Raw genomic sequence first — 19,622 nt, 5'->3', positions numbered from 1 at the left:
TGGGTCCTGTGCTTATTGGCGGATTTTACTTGCCTCAGAGATTCACAGGAGCCCTCAGTTTGGCCATTTTCATGACTCAAATCTGCCGTTCACTCAGATAACCTCATCACTGGCCAGCATGGGGAAAAGGAGAACAACCACCCCTGCTGTCTCTGCTGATCCACTATATGGGTCAGGGAACAGCCCAGAGACCTTCCCCTCTGGTGGAACCCTCAGTCCAGGTCAACTCCTCCTGTGTCTGATCAGGAGTTGGGAGGTTTGGGGGGAACCCAGGCCCGCCCTCTACTCTGGGTTCCAGCCCAGGGCCTTGTGGATTGTAGCTGTCTAGAGTGCCTCATGTAACAGCTGCGTGAGAGCTACAACTCCCTGGGCTACTTCCCCATGGCCTCCTCCCAACACCACCTTTATCCTCACCACAGGACGTTCCTCCTGATGTCTGATAATGCTTGTACTCCTCAGTCCTCCAGTAGCACGCCTTCTCACTCCCTGCTCCTTGCATGCCCCCCTACTAACTGATGGGAAGTCATTTTTAAACCAGGTGTCCTGATTAGCCTGCCTGCCATAATTGATTCTAGAAAGTTCTTAATTGGCTCCAGGTGTCTTGATTAGCTCTAGGGCAGCCCCTGCTCTGGTCACTCAGGGAACAGAAAGCTATTCATCCAATGGCCAGTATACTTGCCTTCTACCAGACTCCTGTACCCCACTGGTCTAGGTCTGTCACAATTGATTTGAAACATGAGTAGATCAATGCATGCTAGAAAGGTCTACACAGGAGAATTCGAATACAACACACGGTGCACACTATAAATCACACCCCCATAGAGCGAACTCCAGTGTCATTCACACGAGCCCAAAGATTTGTGAGAAGTTGGCAGGCCACCACATGTTTGACACCTCTGGTTTACATAGTATATATATGGTGGCCTAATGCTAATTCATGGGCATAAGAGTCGGGAGGCATGAATTCTATCCTAGACTCTTCAAAGGACATTTTGCAGGATCATGGGCTTCTCAACTAACCTCTGTCTACTCCAGTTTCTCCATTTGTAAAGTGAAAATCATTTTTGTGAGGTTTAATGTTTATAAAACACAATGACATCCATTAATGGAAGGTGTTTTACAAATTTATAAAGCACAGGACTGTTGCTGCTATTAGCTGTGGAAAAATTCTTCCAGGTGAAATCATTGTAAGGATGGGACTTCCTGTACTCCACTTAGTCTAAAGGTGCCTCCATAGCCACCCAGGAGGAGGACAGCTCATTTATTAGGTTGTACAGCATTCCTACCTCATGGAAAAGAAACTAGCAGGCAAGTCCAAAACCATTTCAGCACTTAATTGAGAATGGAAAGGTTAGAAGTGGGGGTTAGAGAGAGTTAATCTCTGTCATTGTCAAGAAAAGAATTTTAAGAAGGTTGGGATGGAGCAGATTTTAGAGATTCAGAAGGAACCAGAGATAGAGTTGTTAACTATAGTGATAATGTAGAAAGACAGGACAAAATGGTAGATAAGGGAAAGTGTATAAAGGGAGGAGAGCCATTTTCTGAAGAAAATGGATTTCAGGAAGGTTCAGAGGGACAGGGGAGTAGGGTGAGGCAGTATTGCCAGCCCAAAAGTTCAAAAATCTTGTGTAAGACCCCAAAATAACAGGAGATTTGGGGGAGAAATCATGACTTTCCCCCCAAAAAAAATTTTTGATCCAAAACTCATGGTTTTTTAAATGTCTTCTGACTTTTGAATTACCCCTGCCCATCTCCATTGCATGTGCAATAATTTGCCAACTCCGACAAGCTTATCATGAGTAAGGTTATTTTGATCCCCCATTGTAGGAGCTCTTGCTAGAGGGCCCACCAGAGATCAGGGCCCCATTGTGGAAGGTGTTGTACAAACACAATAAAACACAATATGTAGCCTAAAAAGCTTACAGTCTAGTGCAAAGCATAGTGGTGAATTTGTGACATGGAAGCTGGAACTGGGACTTGCCAAACTCAACTCATATAGGGGTCCAAAACATCCATTAGGTGGGTGCAATTTTTAATCCCTGTTGAGGAGAGCAGAATTCATAATGGAGACCTACAGATTAAAGGTTATATAAACTAAAAGCAACATTCTGAGGCATCCAGTCACCCTAAGATACACCTTCATGAATGAGGTTTGTTTTCAGAGAAGGTAAATTTATTAACTCAGGTTCTGACCTTTTGGGAGTTTACCACTCTCTGGAAAACGCAGGCAAAATCACCCCCACCCTGTTCTTGAAGGGAAAGTCCCTATTAACCAAAACACTAAAACACACAAAATGCAACAGTAAAACAAATATTAACACAACATCCACATTCACTTCTAAATACAACATTTTGCCATATAAAAACATTTCACCAATTACTCGGGGGTTCTTACACTAACTTTTATGCATATTGGATATGAAGATATTTTTCACCCCCATGTGGCTCATCAGTAGGATGTGAATCCTCAGCCTTCAGGTCCACAGCATGGACCTCTTCTGCTTCAGCTGTAGGAATAACTGGTGAAGGAGAAATCATGTTGTCTTCTTTGTGGACTAGCCCATACAGAGAGAGACAACACACACATTGTCAATGAGTTACATGAGAGTTTATGGAAAGCTGGGCATGTAGATTCTTGGTTTTTAATTCCTGGTTCTAAAAGCACATGGTGCTCTAGTGGTTACAGATAGCATAGCCAAATGTAATACCCTTTGTGGGATCATCTTTGAGTACTGAACCCAAGATAGTGTGATGGACATGCACGAGCCTCTACCACTTGGGCTAAATAACCAGATCTATTATCAGGGCAGCAGTAGCAGAGTCATAAACCTCTATATATGATCTAGCTGCTAGAGGGTTTCATAGATCTCCTCTGTGTTGGTGTGGGTTACAGAAGCTCCTAATTTGTCATGTACTTTTTGAAAGACTATGTGGCAAAGTAGATGAGACTTAGTTCTATTATATTAGAGACCCATTCTCAGCTCTGCCTCCAGTGACCATGTGCAATCTGTCAGTTATTTCATCTGAGACATGGGTGACTGAGTTAACCCCCCTTTCCTCCAATGTATGAAACCTTGGCTCATAGGGCAGAAATACAATAGTCAGTGGAAGACCTAGGATTAGAACTCATGGCCTCTAGGCTTGTAGTTTAGTGCACCTTCCTCTAGATGTTGCTTTCTGTACATCACGTGAAGGCTTTTCGTATCATTGTGAGACTGTGTGCAGCAAGAACCAAAAAAATTGCAATAAATTCACTGGAGTTGGCAACACTGGAAAGAAAATAGTAACAGTAGTGTGGTGGGAGAGATGTTTTGGCAGTAGAACATGGGCAACCTTAAAAAGAAGGCTGGCTAGATGGAGAAAAGAATTAACAGCAAGCAAGAGGGAGCAAGGATTACCAGCACCTTTGGAAATGAAGGAAGGGTAGAAATCAGGCATCCTGCTGGTGAGATTTCCAGATCTCATAATAGACATGTCGATGGACGCGTGTCATCTTTTTCAAGGCCCTGACTAGGGATTATTGGGATACAATGATCAAAAGACTGAGGTGGGAGATTCCCAAACTGATCCTTCTAGCAGAATTCCACTGTTCTTTCCAACTAATTATTGACTCTCTAAAGTAACTTTTTCTGCAATATTTGTGAAAATTTTCACTTTCTGCTGCGGTAATGAAAGCAAATTAATCCTTTAAAGAAAAAGTATTGTTGTAACAAAAAAGAAAACATGGAAGATGGTGTAGATAATGTTGATAATGTGATAGGGTGAAATGAAAAATAATAAATGGACTACTAGGTGAACTGGATCCAAATAACTTTTTGTATTTACGGGACTCCTGAGGCCACATTCAATTTATGTGAAATGTCAGTGCTCCTGGATACTTACCCTCTGAAGTAGTCTAAATTGTCTTGATGAACTAATACCTCTGCTATTTATTGCTTGGATGCAAGCACTATAAATGCTCTACATCTGAACAGAATTATGGTAAGAGCACTACATTTTTCATACTGATCCCATGAATAAGTTGACATTTTTCACAAAATGTTTCAAATTTTTTATTTTGAAGTTGTAGGGTTATTAAACTTTTTGCTTCATTAGGAATGAGCAGTATCAACATTATCCTGAAGTTTGTACACAGTGTAGGAAGTTTTGGGAATTGTTGCATCTTAATGTTCGCAAGGTAACAAAACTGAACTGTTTCCTTTGTCTTTCAAAGCTGGAATTACAGTTTAACACTAATATATCTTGGCATATGTGTATATACGTATATAAACAGCACTAGTAAGAATCCTACTAGAAGTAGGTGGTCAAACTGGATTACCCGATTGGACTTTTCTGGCCTCAGTAACTATATAATTCTTGTGGTTCTTGTATGCCAAAATATCCATTGCATATCAAAGTGTGAGATTAAATCGTACAATTATTTCACAAAATTTGGCACAGTTTAATATGATTTGCAGTTTCTGGTTAGGGGATAAACAAGATCAAAGGAAGAAAGAAGATAAAATCCACATTAGTAAAAGTAGTTTCTGTTGTCCAGATAAAGACATAGGCCTTTATTTCCTCACTCCAGCCAAGCCATCCACCCACCACTGGAACACTCGTTCCTTTCCTTTACTTCAGGTGCAGCTGAGTAGATTTATGCCAGTGGTAAGTTCCCATGCACAGGGTGAATTCTCCACCAGTCCTCTCCAAAGTCTGAAAAGTGGCCTTAGCTAACCAGGGAATCCAGTTCATAATAATTAACAGTGATTTTTATCTTTTATGGGCGGCTGTTATTTATCTGTGTGTGATTTTTTTTTTAATTTTGTTAGGTACCAGAAAAAAAAGCGATAACTTTTGTCATACTAAATAAGACTTTCCATACAATATATGTTCTAGACTTAAAAGGATTAGATTTTTAATCAGTAAATGACAGTAAACATTGATTTCACTGTACACACACAAACTGACAACAAGATATTTCCATCAGTAATAAACAAAATTTACAGATAGGCAAAGTAAGAAAAATGCTATTTGAGAACTTCTTAGAGTTTGATTTAAGGATATTTACTTTGTATATTTTGACATATGATGTTAACAATTTGAGTTTTGATGGTTTTGAATCTTAACAGGTACTACTTTCATTAAATAATTACTGTCTGATACCCACTCCATAACTTTCTGCAAGAGTGAAATTTTAAATCAATAAAAATTGAAAAAAAATCTTTTAAAATAAACATCAATGTTATCTGTCAAAATTATTTAAAAAAAAATCAAATTCTGGCATATCTCCTAGAACCAATTTAAATTTTGGTTGGAGGCATTTTGTGAACATCTACTTCCTATCTCGTTGACTGCATCTGAGATACGATGCCTAGCACAGTGGAACCCCTGCCCCTTCCCCCCTATCAGGTCCTCTGGACACTACCAGATTGAGATGGATCAGTGGATGTTTGTGTGTGTGTATATATATATATATAGTTCCTTTCCTAGCATGTACTCCTATGTTAAAATGATGTCAAAACTAGTTTTCGGTTATAAGAGAAGTAGAACACATAATATAAAACATAACAATATTAACTCTATAGAATTTGTTCCCACTTTATTTCAGGGTAGAGTCAAAGATATTGAGTGCATGAGACAGAACCTTCAGGGGAGCTGAACCAATGCTGTGGAACTCACTTCTGCAAGATATAAGAACTAACCACTAACTTCACTAGATTCAGAACTAAATGCAAAATCCACATCTTAATTTAGCTTTTCACAATAAACTTTCCCCATAGACTTACACACACATAAATTTACCCTTCAAGCTACCTTTACAGGCAGAGAAAGGAGAGAATGTGTTTGTAACATTTTTCATTTGGGAGGTGCTCAGATGAGAATCAAGTATGTACCTAGATAGACTGATTAATGACCATTAAGCCATTGATCATTTCTGGAATTCTTAATTATTGTTGGTAACTTACCATCTCTTCAAAAAATTCTAGCATTTTATGAAAATGAGCTTTCCTGGAAATTTCGGTCTGTTGCAGTTTCCTAACAGATCATGTTATCCTTTGATGTTATCTCCCTGCAACAGCTTCCCACCCTCTCAATCCCAGGCGGCCTTACTCATAAAGAAATCTTCTGGTATTTCTGGGCTGTGATGCAACTGCTCCTCTGAAGTGGAGATCTGCCAAAGTTGGCCTCAACCCGGGAGTGTGCATATACTACTTATTTCCTCAGTGGAACTATTGCACTAAATAAATAATGTTCATATACGTTTCTGAAAGATACAAAACCATGCTCTATAAATCATCATATCAGAAACTTTTGATATTCTGTTTTTTTAAATCAGCCATTCCATTGGTTATATTTGGTTTTAATTCAAATTTGCGAATTCAGGTGATGGCGAGGGCTTGTATCAATTACTTTTTCATTTGGCAATTCATGGCATCAGTAAGTGATTGCTAGCTAAAGTTAGGTTCTTAACTCATTATTTTAACCCTGCTCTCTTATTTATTGATCAGATATTGTCTTTTCAGGATTTTTCACAGCTGATCAGGACTTGTAGACTGACTCCATAAGAGTCTTTGATTTTTCTTTAAGATGTTTTTAGCCTAGTACTCTCTCCAGATGAGTCTTTCAAAAGTAGATTTTAAAGAATAAATTGTTGATCCCTGAATTTTCTTTCTATTACAGTATAACCTAGAGCCACCATTTATAACTTTGTTTCTGTTGTGGCAGACACTGTTACAAACACACAGTAACACAAACCTTGTCCCAAAGAGCTTAAAGTCTAAATAAATAAGACAGACAAAAGAGTAGTATAGTCTCTGTTTTACAGGAAAACAGGCAGAGAGATTATGACTTGTCCAAGTTCACATAAGATGTCTGAGGGATAGCTAGGAATTAAATCCAGCTCTCCCGAGTCTTAGTCCTATGGCTTAACCCCAAAAACATTTTTCCTCTCTTCTTGAGGTTAATTTTTTTCCTTGTTCTAAGGATATGTCTACACTTTGAGTATGGGGTGTGAGTCCCAGCTTGAGGAGACATATTTTGTCTAGTTGTCATCAAGCTAGTGCACTAAAAATATAAAGTGCAAGTGGCTGGAGGGACTAGCTGCCCCAAGTACCTGCCTGTCGTCTCTGATGGACACTCACCCTTTCCCACTGTTCATGCTGCTGTGGCTACATTCTATTTTTAGAACACTAGCTTGATGACAGGTAGCTTGAGAGAGTCTCCTTGAGTTGGGAATCATATTCCCAGCTCAAAATGTAGACGTATCCTGACACTGCCCATCTTTAGGTGCATTTCCCAGGAGCACATGACAGCAGATTGGATTTTTTTTCAAAGTTTTGTGTGTACTGAAAATAATTATATGCTGAGCCCATACTCTCTGAAAATCAGGCCCCTTTAACATGTCTCAAGTTGGGCACCGAGTAATTTAGGCACCCACAATCATTAGTCACTCTTGTAAATTTAGGTCGATGCCTCTATCCAGTTACTAAGACACAAGTCATCTGCTAGAGTGAACATATGAACATATTCTATCATGATGATAGAACGCAATAAGATCTAGATCGAAGATGAATGGTTGCAGTCCCATTACCAGAGCTTCATGAAACTAAGTGTTTTGGTTGCTCCCTGCGTAAGTAGAATTAGTTTGAGGTGAGGGCGTCCAAAAGTAATCCCCAAACTGAGGGTCTCATGGACAAAAAGTAGAGAGACTTCTCAGTGTGGGAGTTAGGGACTGCCCTAGCATACCGTCAGGAACCATCCCACAAAATTCACCCTTGTTTTAACTTGTCTACCCAGCGCATGCTCTCAAGTCTCAATCCCAGCCAAATAGGAGAAAAGCAAAAACACTGCACCAGATGGGTCATGTGATGTGGTTTAATCAGTTGTTAACCCGTCAGTCGTTAACCAGTGAAGAGAGCAATAGTACTAAAATATGTACTGTCATATGTGGCCAACTGGCATCTTTGTCTATCCTAGGAACAAAAGACTGGAAGGGCTTTCATGGGTCATTGAGTCCAGTCCCCTGCTATCAAAGTGTGAAATAAAAACATAAATGCACACCATATGTGTGATAAATACTTTGTGTGTGTACACACAAATATAACCACATCCACCCACATTTTAGCAGTGACTTCATGCCACTTTGTGGAAAGTGTTAGTATTTCTAATTTACAAGAGGGTGAGGGGAACAGCTATTGCGACTACTGTCATTGTGAATAAATACTACGTAAAATTTGTTGATTTTATTCTGAATAACAATGAAAAATAATATGCTATTTTTGAAAACTCCCTGTTTATCTGAAGGCCCAAAGCCAATAGGTCAGAGTAATGTGATGTTCCCATGCTTTTAGGCTAATTTTAACCTTGATTTAGTAAAGTAAATGTTTTAATTAGGCCCCAATCCTGGAATCTGATCCACATACTCTGACCCCTGAATTTGTGCAGACTCCACTGCAGTGGGACTCCACACCATTTCAGAGACCACACCTACGGGGAACAGATTGCAGGATCAGAGCCTGAGTTAATGCTATTGTAACTTCAATTAATCCTGCTCTCTTTATTCTTTAGAGAAGAAGCTGTAACATGTGATGAATGCTGATGAGATATTGCATTTGCCAAACGCCAACAAAAGTAGCAGGGGAGGCAACAACTAAAAAGCAGATTTTGAGAGAGAAATCTTGTTGGTTATTTTTTCTAAACTAGGTATTGCTGTGTCTGAAATATTGCCAAAATGGCATCCTACTGAAATTTTCTCAGTAACTTTGCTAAGTCAAGGTGATGGTAGTCTGTTAATTTCCTTAACAAAAATATCTGTTGGGCAATTGTTCTAAACTGAAGACATGGCACTTCAGTGTATGGTGGGGTTTTATATATTTTTTTAGTTTGCATGGAATTTTCCTTATTTAAAAACAAATAAATATACAGACATGAAAAATTCAGCTTTGTTCGGCATGTGAGTTAAGTTTCTCGCTTCGGCTTTTGATTTTTATCATCAAAATGGGAGATGTTAGTGATTTTGTTCATAAGATTCTTTTACTCTGATAATACCTTTTATCAGTTTTGTCAGTTTTAAGCCTTTTCTAACCCTGTGAAAGTAATAGGTGTTACTGAGTGCAAGCGTGCACTTGTTTAATTCCGTACTGTTCCAGTGCTAATCCTAGCACTGATGTCAGATTCATTCCGCATGTTAGTGTAAAGAGATGATAGATGATGGAAACATTTCTATTGTCAAAAATGTACATGACAAAAGACCGTGCTTGCCTATGGCAAATTAAAACTGAAGTAGCTGCTCTTGGTGGTGTTTTCTTAGCTATGGTTGTCAACTAACTACATTTTCTTGGCTGGAGGCAAATGCATTTTTTTTACTCTTATGTACGCTTGATGTTTTTTAATGCAGCTTCACTCGTAAAGCTAAAATGTCCCTTTGCCTGTAACAAGATGTGCTTGTACCTGATTGCTGCTTTGTAGATCCACTGTAAATAGCGAAAATCAGATGATGGAATCTCTTAGATAGGAGGGGACTTAAAAAACTTTCAGTTTATTTCCTGAGCCAAAATTCCATCATGGGCTTGGAAGATCTGTAGCAAAAGAGGTATTTTCCATTCTTCCATGCTCATAAAAATAAAAATTCAAAATTACGTTTTAAGGCACTGATTAGTCTTATTACTGTAAATGAATTTTCTAATCTTTGATTTGTGGGTATATATAAAAATACACTGTTTTTGAATTCGACTAAAATTGCAGAAAACTGCATTCATAAGTTTTGCTACTCAACAAATAGGTTCTAGTTATATTCCCACCTGTATTCCTCAGACAGAGTTGGGTCTTGGTATATATGGTCAAGTGTCAGGAATGATAGCTTTAACATGTCCCCATAATCTTTTAAGGATGTAAGGGGCCCCTTTTTAAAATAAATCCTATTAATGGCATGTTTTTAAGGCCTCGTCTGCACTGGCTAGGGAAACTGTTGGCACCTCTCTAGCAAACCATGTTGAAGCATGGCTCTTGCTAGACAGGAGTTAGCCTTGTTTCCCTAACCAATGTAGACAAGGCATTAGAAGACCTTGTTCTTCAGAGAGCCACACATTTGATGGGCCAGTGCATGATATTAACAAAGCTGGCCTTGTTAGAATTCCAAAGGGAACTCCTTGCGAGAAACTGAATCAATAACAAGGACAAGCACTAAGGGCTAAACCAGTGTGTAAGAAATATTATGAAAACTACAATAGTAGTTACAATATTTCTCTATGTGAAATTTAGTCATTGGTTTAAGCTTGTTTTCCAAATGATGTGTATGGCTACTGTGTTAAAAGGATAACTGGACTGAAATCTTATAAAATATTTTTAAATTTTTTTGAAAGGAGACTCCTGTATGTAGTTTTTTGTTAAAAGGGCCTTAAAATCTCTATTGTAATAGACTATACTAATCACATGACCATATTAAAAACTAATAATGCATAATTTGAAATTTCTATTCAACAAGGTTACTACTTTCCATAAATTTTTGCTTACTATCTATGACTCAGTAAACCACATTAATTTGAATAAATTGTAACAATGTAGATTTTTTTAAATCTATTTATAGTGGATGCCATTAAACCAAAGAAATTAGCATTACTACACCCAGTATTTGCAGCATTTCCTGTACTAAGAATAGTGGTAAAATGTTTTCATTTGCTTCTCAAACCCCCGTCTCCTGCTGTCCTTCTCTTTACTTCATGTTGTTCTCTTTCCTACCCTTCACAATTCATATCTTCCTTCCCGGTTTGGCTGCTCAGTTTCTCTCCCCCAACCTCAGTTGATGTCACTCTTCTTCCCTGGCCATTCTGCTTACATATCCAGTTTGGCTGCTAAAAGCTGTTCTTTCTTAATAGACAAGTTCATCAGTCTGCCTGCCCACCCATCTTTTCTGCAGCACCATTCAGATGAAAAAAATCTACTGGAAACAGTCATCACCTGGATACATTTTTTTATTTTCAAAGGATAAAATACATAAACTGTTACCTGGTCTGCAGCTTCCAACTTCCATGATTTAAGATGCCCTATTGTATTATGGACTTTATAGTGGGGATCCTTACTAATCATGCCTAGCATAATTTATCATTGTAATTAGAACACTAAATCAGCATGTTTGACCAGTTTTCAGCAAATGATTCCTGTAACAGCATAAGAGAATCACCTGTGATAAAGTTGCTGAGCTAAGCACTGTGAGGCCAGCTCTGTGCCTGTCAGGGAGCCAGCTGCAGTAGGGGCAGTCTCCTAGCAACACACTGAACACAGCTGATCCTAACAGGGGCTGCCTAACTGACTACAGTTCCTGATTGGTGGAGGGACAGAACTAACTACTATTTAACCCAGCAACAGCCAGAGCTCACTGGCTACTCAACACATTCCCTGCCTGCAGCTGCATTTGCTCCTGCCCCATCTGCTCTTGTGCTCACTTCAGCCCTTTCCCTTCTCCATCTTTGACACCCTGTCTCCACTTCCTGACCAAATCTCTGGCGCACCCATTGGCTCTAGTATTCAGCTTCTGATCCTTGGTGGTTCTTTGAGTGCTTGGTCATGTCTATTCCATATTAGGGGGGTGTGTTCGCCACATGCACTGGTGCCGGAAGTTTTTCCCTCAGCAGTATCCATTGGGGACTGACCCTGGCATCCGCTGGATTGGCACCTGCATGGTGCTGTATAAGGGGCACTGCCAGTTCCCCCCACCCTCAGTTCCTCCTTGCCGCCAGTGATGGTGCTACAACGTCTGCAGCTTTGGCTAGTTTTGTTTTTCGTTCTTGAGAATTTTGAAAAACCTGTAATATAGTTGTATATTGTTAGTAGTTGAATTAGTTATCCTTAGTAGTAGTTCTTGAAGTTCTAGTCCTGAACGGGACTCAGCCAGGGGACGCACATCCCTATCCAAGACATCTGTAGAGTCGCAACTTGGTCCTCTGTTCACACGTTCACAGCTCGTTATGCCATCACTCGGCAGGCCAGGGATGACGCTGGGTTCGGCAGAGCTGTGTTGCAATCTACACATCTGTGAACTCCTACCCACCTCCAGGGGTACTGCTTTGGAGTCACCTAATATGGAATGGACATGAGCAAGCACTCGAAGCAGAAAAGACAGTTACCTTTTCTGTAACTGGTGTTCTTCGATGGATATCATCTTCAGCAGTGTAACCCTGCAGACGACTATCGACAAGAAACCCACAGATCACCACACTTATCTTCACAGATCCAGTAACCACCCCAAACACACCAAGAAATCTCTTATTTTCAGCCAGGCACTCAGATACCACATAATGTACTCTGAGGAGAAAGTCCGGGTTATATACCTTAATACACTCAAAAACACCCTTGACCAAACAGGGACACTCCACCACAGAAGTAGATTGCATCATGGAACGGGTCATCCAAATAGCTGAGAGAACCTGCTTCAATACAGAAATAAAAGCCCCTTTGTCCACACCCCCTAGTCGTGACCTGCCACCACACACTGCAACCCATATGATGTATCATCAAATAAATACAACCCATACTCAATGGGGACCATATCTGAAAGAAATCTGTCCTGTACCACCTCTTCTGGCCTTCAAATACTACTCCCCCTGCCCCAGTCTCTCCAACTTCATCATCAGAAGCAAATTCCCCACAGACTAGGGGACACAAACTGAAAGCCATACCAGACCCTGCCAGAACAACACATGTAAAGCCTGTAGACCAGGGTTAGTCAATAGGCAGAGCATTGGCCAAATTCAGACCGCCAGATGCTTTTGAACAGACCCTGAAATCTTTTTATTTTACTTGTTATTTTTTATTATTTTCTCTGGCGTCTGAACCTTGACTTTATCTTCACCAAGAAATTTGGACCTTGGCAAAAAATAGACTACCCCTGCTGTAGACATACCTCCACTACTATAATGATCAACACCTCCCCACACAACATAAAGTTCAAGATCCATGGGTCCTCCTATGCATGCCTATCACAACCTGTGGTGTACCTCATCCAGTGTACTACATGCCTGAAGATCAACTGTGTGCGTGAAACCAGACAATCACTATGCTCTCAAATGAACTCTCTCAGGAAATTGATGAAAGACAAAAACACCCATGGGCAAACACTTTTCACAAAATTATCACTCCATATGTGATCTCTCAGTTCTCATTCTCAAGGGAATCTGCACAACAACTTCAAAAGATGAGCCTGGGAGCTTAAATTCATAACTTTGCTAGACACTAAAAATTCTGGACTGAATAAAGATACTGGATTTATGGTTTATAACAACAATCTGTAAACCACTAACACTAGCCCCACACTGTCTTTTTTTCCCTCTCTCCCTTTCTTTCCCCTATATGACTGGAAGAGTGTTAACAAGCTACAAAAGTTGGTCCAATAAAAGATATTCTTTCACCCACCTTGTCTTTCTGTGTATAATACACTTATACATACGCTGATATTCATATGTATAAATAAATAAGGTGGTCTGAGTAGCAACACCTATAGCTGAGGGCCCCAAACTTTTTCTATAAAAAATACCAGAATTTCAGTAGTTTATAACTTTGAAATGTTCTATGGCAGCTATCTGCTGAATTTTTTGGGAAAGTTTTTCAGCAAAAATGGTTCTACTGTTTCAGATAACAAGGATAGGGGAAATGCATTATTTTGTCCACATATTTTTAAAAAAAAAGTCATATGACCATTTCATGGAGAAGTTTTAGCACCTCAGTGATTTGAAGCAGGCACTTGAAATTTGCCTGTGGGGTTGTACTGTTACCTTTTGCTATCCCTGTGAAAATCCACCCATATTTGGCCAAGTTATAAGCCTCTGACAATTGTAGTTAGCACATGCTCAGTAGTTTATTAGAGGCCACCATCATTATTCGTCAAAGATTCTGTCTGCACTAGTGTGCTCCATCCTCACATAGCAGCTATTGCCAACTGAATTTCACATAAACAGTCCCCACAGAACAACTGAGCATGCTCCATCCTAGGACTCCAGGAACTGAGTGGGTCTTTACCTCGAATTGTTCCTCCCCCTTGTCTGAAGTCACTGTGGCACTAAGTGCCAGAACCAATAACAGGAAGACTCTCCTGTGTTCTCAGTGCTCTCTGCTAGCACCCAGGCATCATGGAGGAGGAGGAAGCAACCTGACTTGTATTGAAAAGAATTAGAAGTAAGGGGGTGGGAAAGAAGGGAGACGGAGGTAAACTGGGAGCAATAGGAGCCCGACAGGGACAGGGGCAGGGACAGGAGTTACAGAGGGTATAGAAACATTGCAGGGACAGGAACAGGCTGAGGTGACAAGGGCAGAAAGATCTAAACCACTGGAACACACTTCCCTCCAGAACCTAGAACTGAACCCAGGATTCCTGTGTCTCCATCTCTATTTCACAGCTGTCAAGAGTATCTCTGTGCTTTCCACTGGCTAGATATGTGTCACATTCCCCTGTAGTGCAGAGGTGGGCAAACTACGGCCTGCGGGCCCATCCTGCCCGGCCCTTGAGCTCCCCACTGGGGAGGCTAGCCCCCAGCCCCTCCTGTACTGTCCCCCCTCCCCCACAGCCTCAGCTTGCCATGCCGCCAGCACTCTGGGAGGCAGGGCTGCGAGCTCTGTCCAGGCAATGCTGCAGTGTGGCTGGCTCTGGCCTGGCAGAGCGGCTGCCAGACATGCAGCTCTGAGCTGCATGGTAAGGGGGTGGGGAGCAGGGGGTTGGATAAGGGGCAGGGGATCCCTGGGGGCAGTCAGGCTGTCTGGGGAGGCACAGCCTTCCCTACCTGGCCCTCCATACAGTTTTGGAACCCTGATGTGGCCCTCAGGCCAGAAAGTTTGCCCACCCCTGCTTGTAGTGGATGGTTCACACAGAGGAGAGCAGCCTAATACTGATACTGGTTACTCAGGTGAAGATATGGGAATGGGGGCCCTGCGGATGACCTGTGGGGGTCAGTATGGTTCCATGCGATGAAATTTGTTTTTACAGTTTGCTTTTTTAAAAACCTAAGAAATTGGATTTTTAAAAACTGCATTAAAAGAACTTTAATTCTGGCATTTCCTAACTTTTGAGTGCTTGACTCTGTTTCAACATATGTTATGTGCATATATGTGTATGAATAGTTTAAGGATTTATAGCACAGTGTATGCAAAAGCACACTGCTGAGCTAGTAGTAAATACCTGAAGCCATTTGTGGTTTCATCTGTGTTGCAAGAACATTTGAACTGGTTATTCATACTGTTTTTGAACATTGTCCTTGCCTGATCATTGCGGGAATTAGAAACAAACTGCCGGCTACAAAAGTATTCTCTTTCATATTACTTACCATTTTCTCATAAAAATCTGAAGAAATGCTACAGATCAAAGTTTCAAGTCAGAGTTTGTTACTGAATGATGATTTTTTTATTATTATTACAGGTACAGCAATGGCCAAGAAACTGACAAAAAAGGTAAGCAAAATGTTCTGTTCTCAAAAAGAACTCTCATTCCTTCTGTTACTAAAACTCTATTTCACAACTGATTTTTTTTATTTGTGTGTTTGAAGGAGGTAGATGCTGCACTGGTAAATGTCACAAAGGCTAAAGCAGGACCAACCTTTTTTAGAGACCTCGGCGATAAAGGTAACACACTTTGTTACTGAAAGTACATCTTATATTTTTGGACCTAATTATGTATGTGAATATATTTTAAAGAAGGTTCTACAAGCTCAACTTGATTTCCAGCTAGCAAAAAGTTAACTCCTTGCTGAGATCTCTCTCAGCTTTTCAAGACAAGGAAACAGGGCTGGGAACTGAAGACCCATTCAAGCATTCCTAGGACACCAGGAAATTCTGTAAAAACACCTAGCTGACACTGCCTATGGAGGAGGCAGAGCTCTACAGCCAGTTACTAGACGGGTGGATTGTAGCCCAAAGTAGGCTTTTGTTTGTTTAACCCCAACAGGTTGTTGGATAGATTTTGTGTAATTTGGATGCACTTAAAATTTATAGAAAAGAAACCTTAGATAAAAATCATACTTGACAATGTACCCTCCTGTTCTGGGGCATCCCTGATTTCCAAGGGTGGTCGAATCTCTTATTCTTTCCTGTTCAGACAGGACCTCAGTAACACCCACTCTTCCCCCCCCCCCCCCGGCCCCCAGCGCAACCCCTTAGGACCAGCAGTCCCTGGATTCTTCTGTAGTGCCTCCACTTAGGGGCTGGGAGTATAAACTAGTAACAGTTACTCCAGCCTCTAGGATATTACATTTTTATAACAGGGAATCCAGGACCAGCAAATAAAGATTAACACCACTTTCTTTTAATTTATCCCTGTCCTTTTTAGGAGTAAAGGGAAGGGAACAGGCAAAGAAATTGAGAATGCCAAATAAGGGAGTAATTAACCAATCCATCAGCAACAAACACACACAAACTAAGTTACTCTAAGAGAGCAACCCAAAGTCTCTGCACAGGCCCTATCTGAGTATCGGGACTGTCCCTATAAAATCAGGACATCTGGTCACCCTATCCTCCGCACAATGTGTATGACCTTGTATGCACCCTATGTGTGAGCTCACACCAGAGGGAGGATGTCCTCTGCCCAGTGTGACCTTGTACGTATGGTGCGTGCGAGGTCATGGTGTTCAGAGAATGCCAGTTTGTAATGTAAAATGGTATCCTCTGTGCATCGTGACCTCACATGCATTATACATATGAGGTCATGTTGCGGAGCAAAATGGTGTCCTCTGCACAGAAGGAATTGCCACGACCCCATCTGCTGATAGTGTGACCCCATTTTGAGTCACGACCCACAGTTTGGGAACCGCTGCCATAGAAGCATGGTCAGTATTTGGTCCACCAAACCTCCATTCTGTCTCTGAATTCAGTTTCAGTTTCATATGTATAAAGCTATAAATATTTTTTAAAATAAAAATACAAAATAGTACTTTGACAAGTGCCCGGAACTAATAATCTACAACTGTGTGAAGGCACAATTTAGGTTGCTTATTTCTACCATCAAAGGGTTATTTAAATATTCAATAAAACTATCATTGGTTCAGATTGCAGAATAGAAAGCTAGGAGATTCTGCCTTCTAGTGGACAGTTTTAAAATTAACTTCACGTTCTTGTGGATATATTTGTGTTTATATTTTATTAAGACTATTTTATTTATTAACCACACTTATTCTTTTATAATCTTAGCAGTTTGACTGTGGAGATTTTTTTTTTTTTTAATACAAGGAAAATATAACATGCTTGCTAATCCAAAATAAAGGAATCTGGTTGTAATTGGCTGAGGCATAAGAATTAAGTAATGTGTGCAGCATTTATCCTTTAATTCTGATAGAGTCTACATATATACCAATCATATTCACAAATTGTTTTAAAAAAACCTTGTCTACTGCACCTATTAAATGTAAATTTGAAAATGAATAAATGTCAATAATCTCTTCAGAATAAAAAGTTTCACAAAGAAGAACTCAGTTCAGTTTTGCATCAGGTAAAGTGGTCAAATCTGTATAAAAGTAATAAAAGTGAAGTAATATTACTGTGAGATGAATTCTCTTGGAAATGATTCCATGGTAAAAATCTGCTTCACCTCAGCCAGGTATATGTTGACTTCAGTATAATTAGTCATAGACAGAATATCAAACATATCATGGCTTTGTTTAAAGTCACTGAGGTTGGCGTGGAAGAACAATCAGAAATATTTTACACCTTTTTGCTATTTTTATCTTTTTCTTTTTTTTTTTTTTTTTACCTATTTTACTATGCTGACTGCTCACAGAGTCAACATGGCAAAAGCAGAACTCCTAATCTTCTCTCTCCTGCAAGTCCTCCCTCCTTCATTCTCATTCACTAGTGAACAACACCACCATCATCTCTGTCACTTAGGCCCATAACCTGGGTATCATCTTCGTCTTAGCCTCTCTATAGATCCTCACATCATTCAGGCTGTGTCTGAGCCTAACCAATTCTTTCTGCATAACCTCTAAGATCTGACCCTTTTATCCATCCTTACAGCTAAAACTCTAGTCCAGGCTCTCCTCATCTTGTATCTTGATTATGACAACATCCTTTTCCCTGACCTTGACAAACGCAAGTTTGCCCTGCCTGTATCCATTCAAAATGTTGCTGCAAAGATCATTTTCCTAGCTCAGTGCTTTGACCATGTCACCCCTTCCTGTGTTTCTCTTTACTGGCTCCTCCTCCTCCATTGCAATCAAACATAAGCTACTTCTCTTCACTTTCAGGGCTCTTCATGGCTTATCCCCACCCTACCTATCAGCTCTCATTTAGCATGAGATGTCAACTCCCACCTTTCATCAGCTTGAGATGCAAGCCTCCATCACTCACTTGCACCAGCAGGATCTACACTGGGGCTGCCTCATACTCACCCCTAAGAGCAGGGGTGGGCAAACCTTTTGGCCCGAGGGCCACATCGGAGTTGCAAAACTGTATGGAGGGCCGGGTAGGGAAGGCTGTGCCTCCGCAAACAGCCTGGCCCTGCCCCCTCCCACTTCCTGCCCACTGGCTGCTCCCCTCAGAATCCCTGACCCATCCAACCCCCCCGCTCCTCGTCCCCTGATCGCCCCCTCCGGGGACCCCACCCCTATCCAACCCCCCCTGCTCCCTGTCCCCTGACTACGCCAACCCCTATCCACACCCCTGACCCCTATCCACACCCCCTGGGACTCCCACACCCTATCCAACCCCCCCTGTTTCCCATCCCCTGACCCCCCCCAGAACCCTTGACCCATGCAACCGCCCCCTGTCCCCTGACTGCTACCCCGGGACCCCCGCCCCCTTACCATGCCGGAGCCAGCCATGCTGCCGCACTGCCCGGCAAGAGTGGTGGGCCAGAGCGCTGGCGGTGCAGTGCGCTCAGGCTTTTGGGGGAGGAGGGGACAGTTGGGGAGGGGCCGGGGACTAGCCTCCTTGGCCAAGAGCTCAGGGGCCGGGCAGGATGGTCCTGCGAGCTGGATGTGGCCTGCGGGCCGTAGTTTGCCCACCTCTGCCTAAGAGCCACTGTAGCTGTAGGCAAATTAGGCAACTGCTGCTTAGGATCTGCAGGTTTCTGGGAGAAGTGGTACTGCAGACCAGTCTACCGGGGTGTAAATTGCAGAGTACTCCAACTGCCCCGTGTAGACCCTGCTGGTGCGAGTTAAAAGCACCTAGTTTGCATTGATGTACAGGACTACATCAGTATGCACTAAATACTTTTTAGCTCACACCAGCAAGGTGTACATGGGGCAGTTAGAACACTCCAATCTATACTGGTCTGCAGTTCACACCGCCGAGACTGGTCTGTGGCAGTGCTTCTTCCAGAAATCTGCTGTATCTAGGCAGCTGCTGCCCCACACGGATGCCTGTAGCTATCACACCCTTTGGGTGGGGGCAAGGCAGCAAAATAAGGACCCTGGAATTAGGATCTTGCACAGATATCTTCTTCGGGGAAAGAAACACTCAATGGAGGGAGGAAAAAATGGGTACTTCTATTGGAGCCGTGAGAAAAAGAACTGATTTCAGTATCTGCTAGTAGCATTGTCATAAGCCCTGTTACTTAGTATAGTATAGGAATATGAGCTACATTTCAAAGAACTAGGTATGAGCTTAAATCTCTTCAACACAGTATTTAACAGAATAGAAGATGTCATGGGCAATTACAAATTGACTGG

The 19,622-nt window shown here is 41.4% G+C and overlaps 1 protein-coding gene across 2 annotated transcripts in view; it reads left to right on the top strand.

Moving 5' to 3' along the window:
* Positions 1-19,622, top strand: part of MICU2 (mitochondrial calcium uptake 2) — a 258,774-nt gene that overhangs the window by 186,055 nt on the left and 53,097 nt on the right. For both annotated transcript variants that reach the window (XM_074958330.1, XM_074958321.1), the window contains exons 3-4: positions 15,383-15,414; positions 15,510-15,585. In XM_074958330.1, coding sequence (XP_074814431.1) covers positions 15,383-15,414; positions 15,510-15,585 — 108 coding nt within the window. The remainder of the gene's footprint in view (positions 1-15,382; positions 15,415-15,509; positions 15,586-19,622) is intronic.

This window comes from Natator depressus, chromosome 1 (assembly GCF_965152275.1).
Source record: "Natator depressus isolate rNatDep1 chromosome 1, rNatDep2.hap1, whole genome shotgun sequence".
NCBI lineage: Eukaryota > Metazoa > Chordata > Testudines > Cheloniidae > Natator > Natator depressus.
The sequence above is the reverse complement of the archived record's forward strand: the minus strand, read 5'-3'. Positions and strand labels throughout refer to the sequence as shown.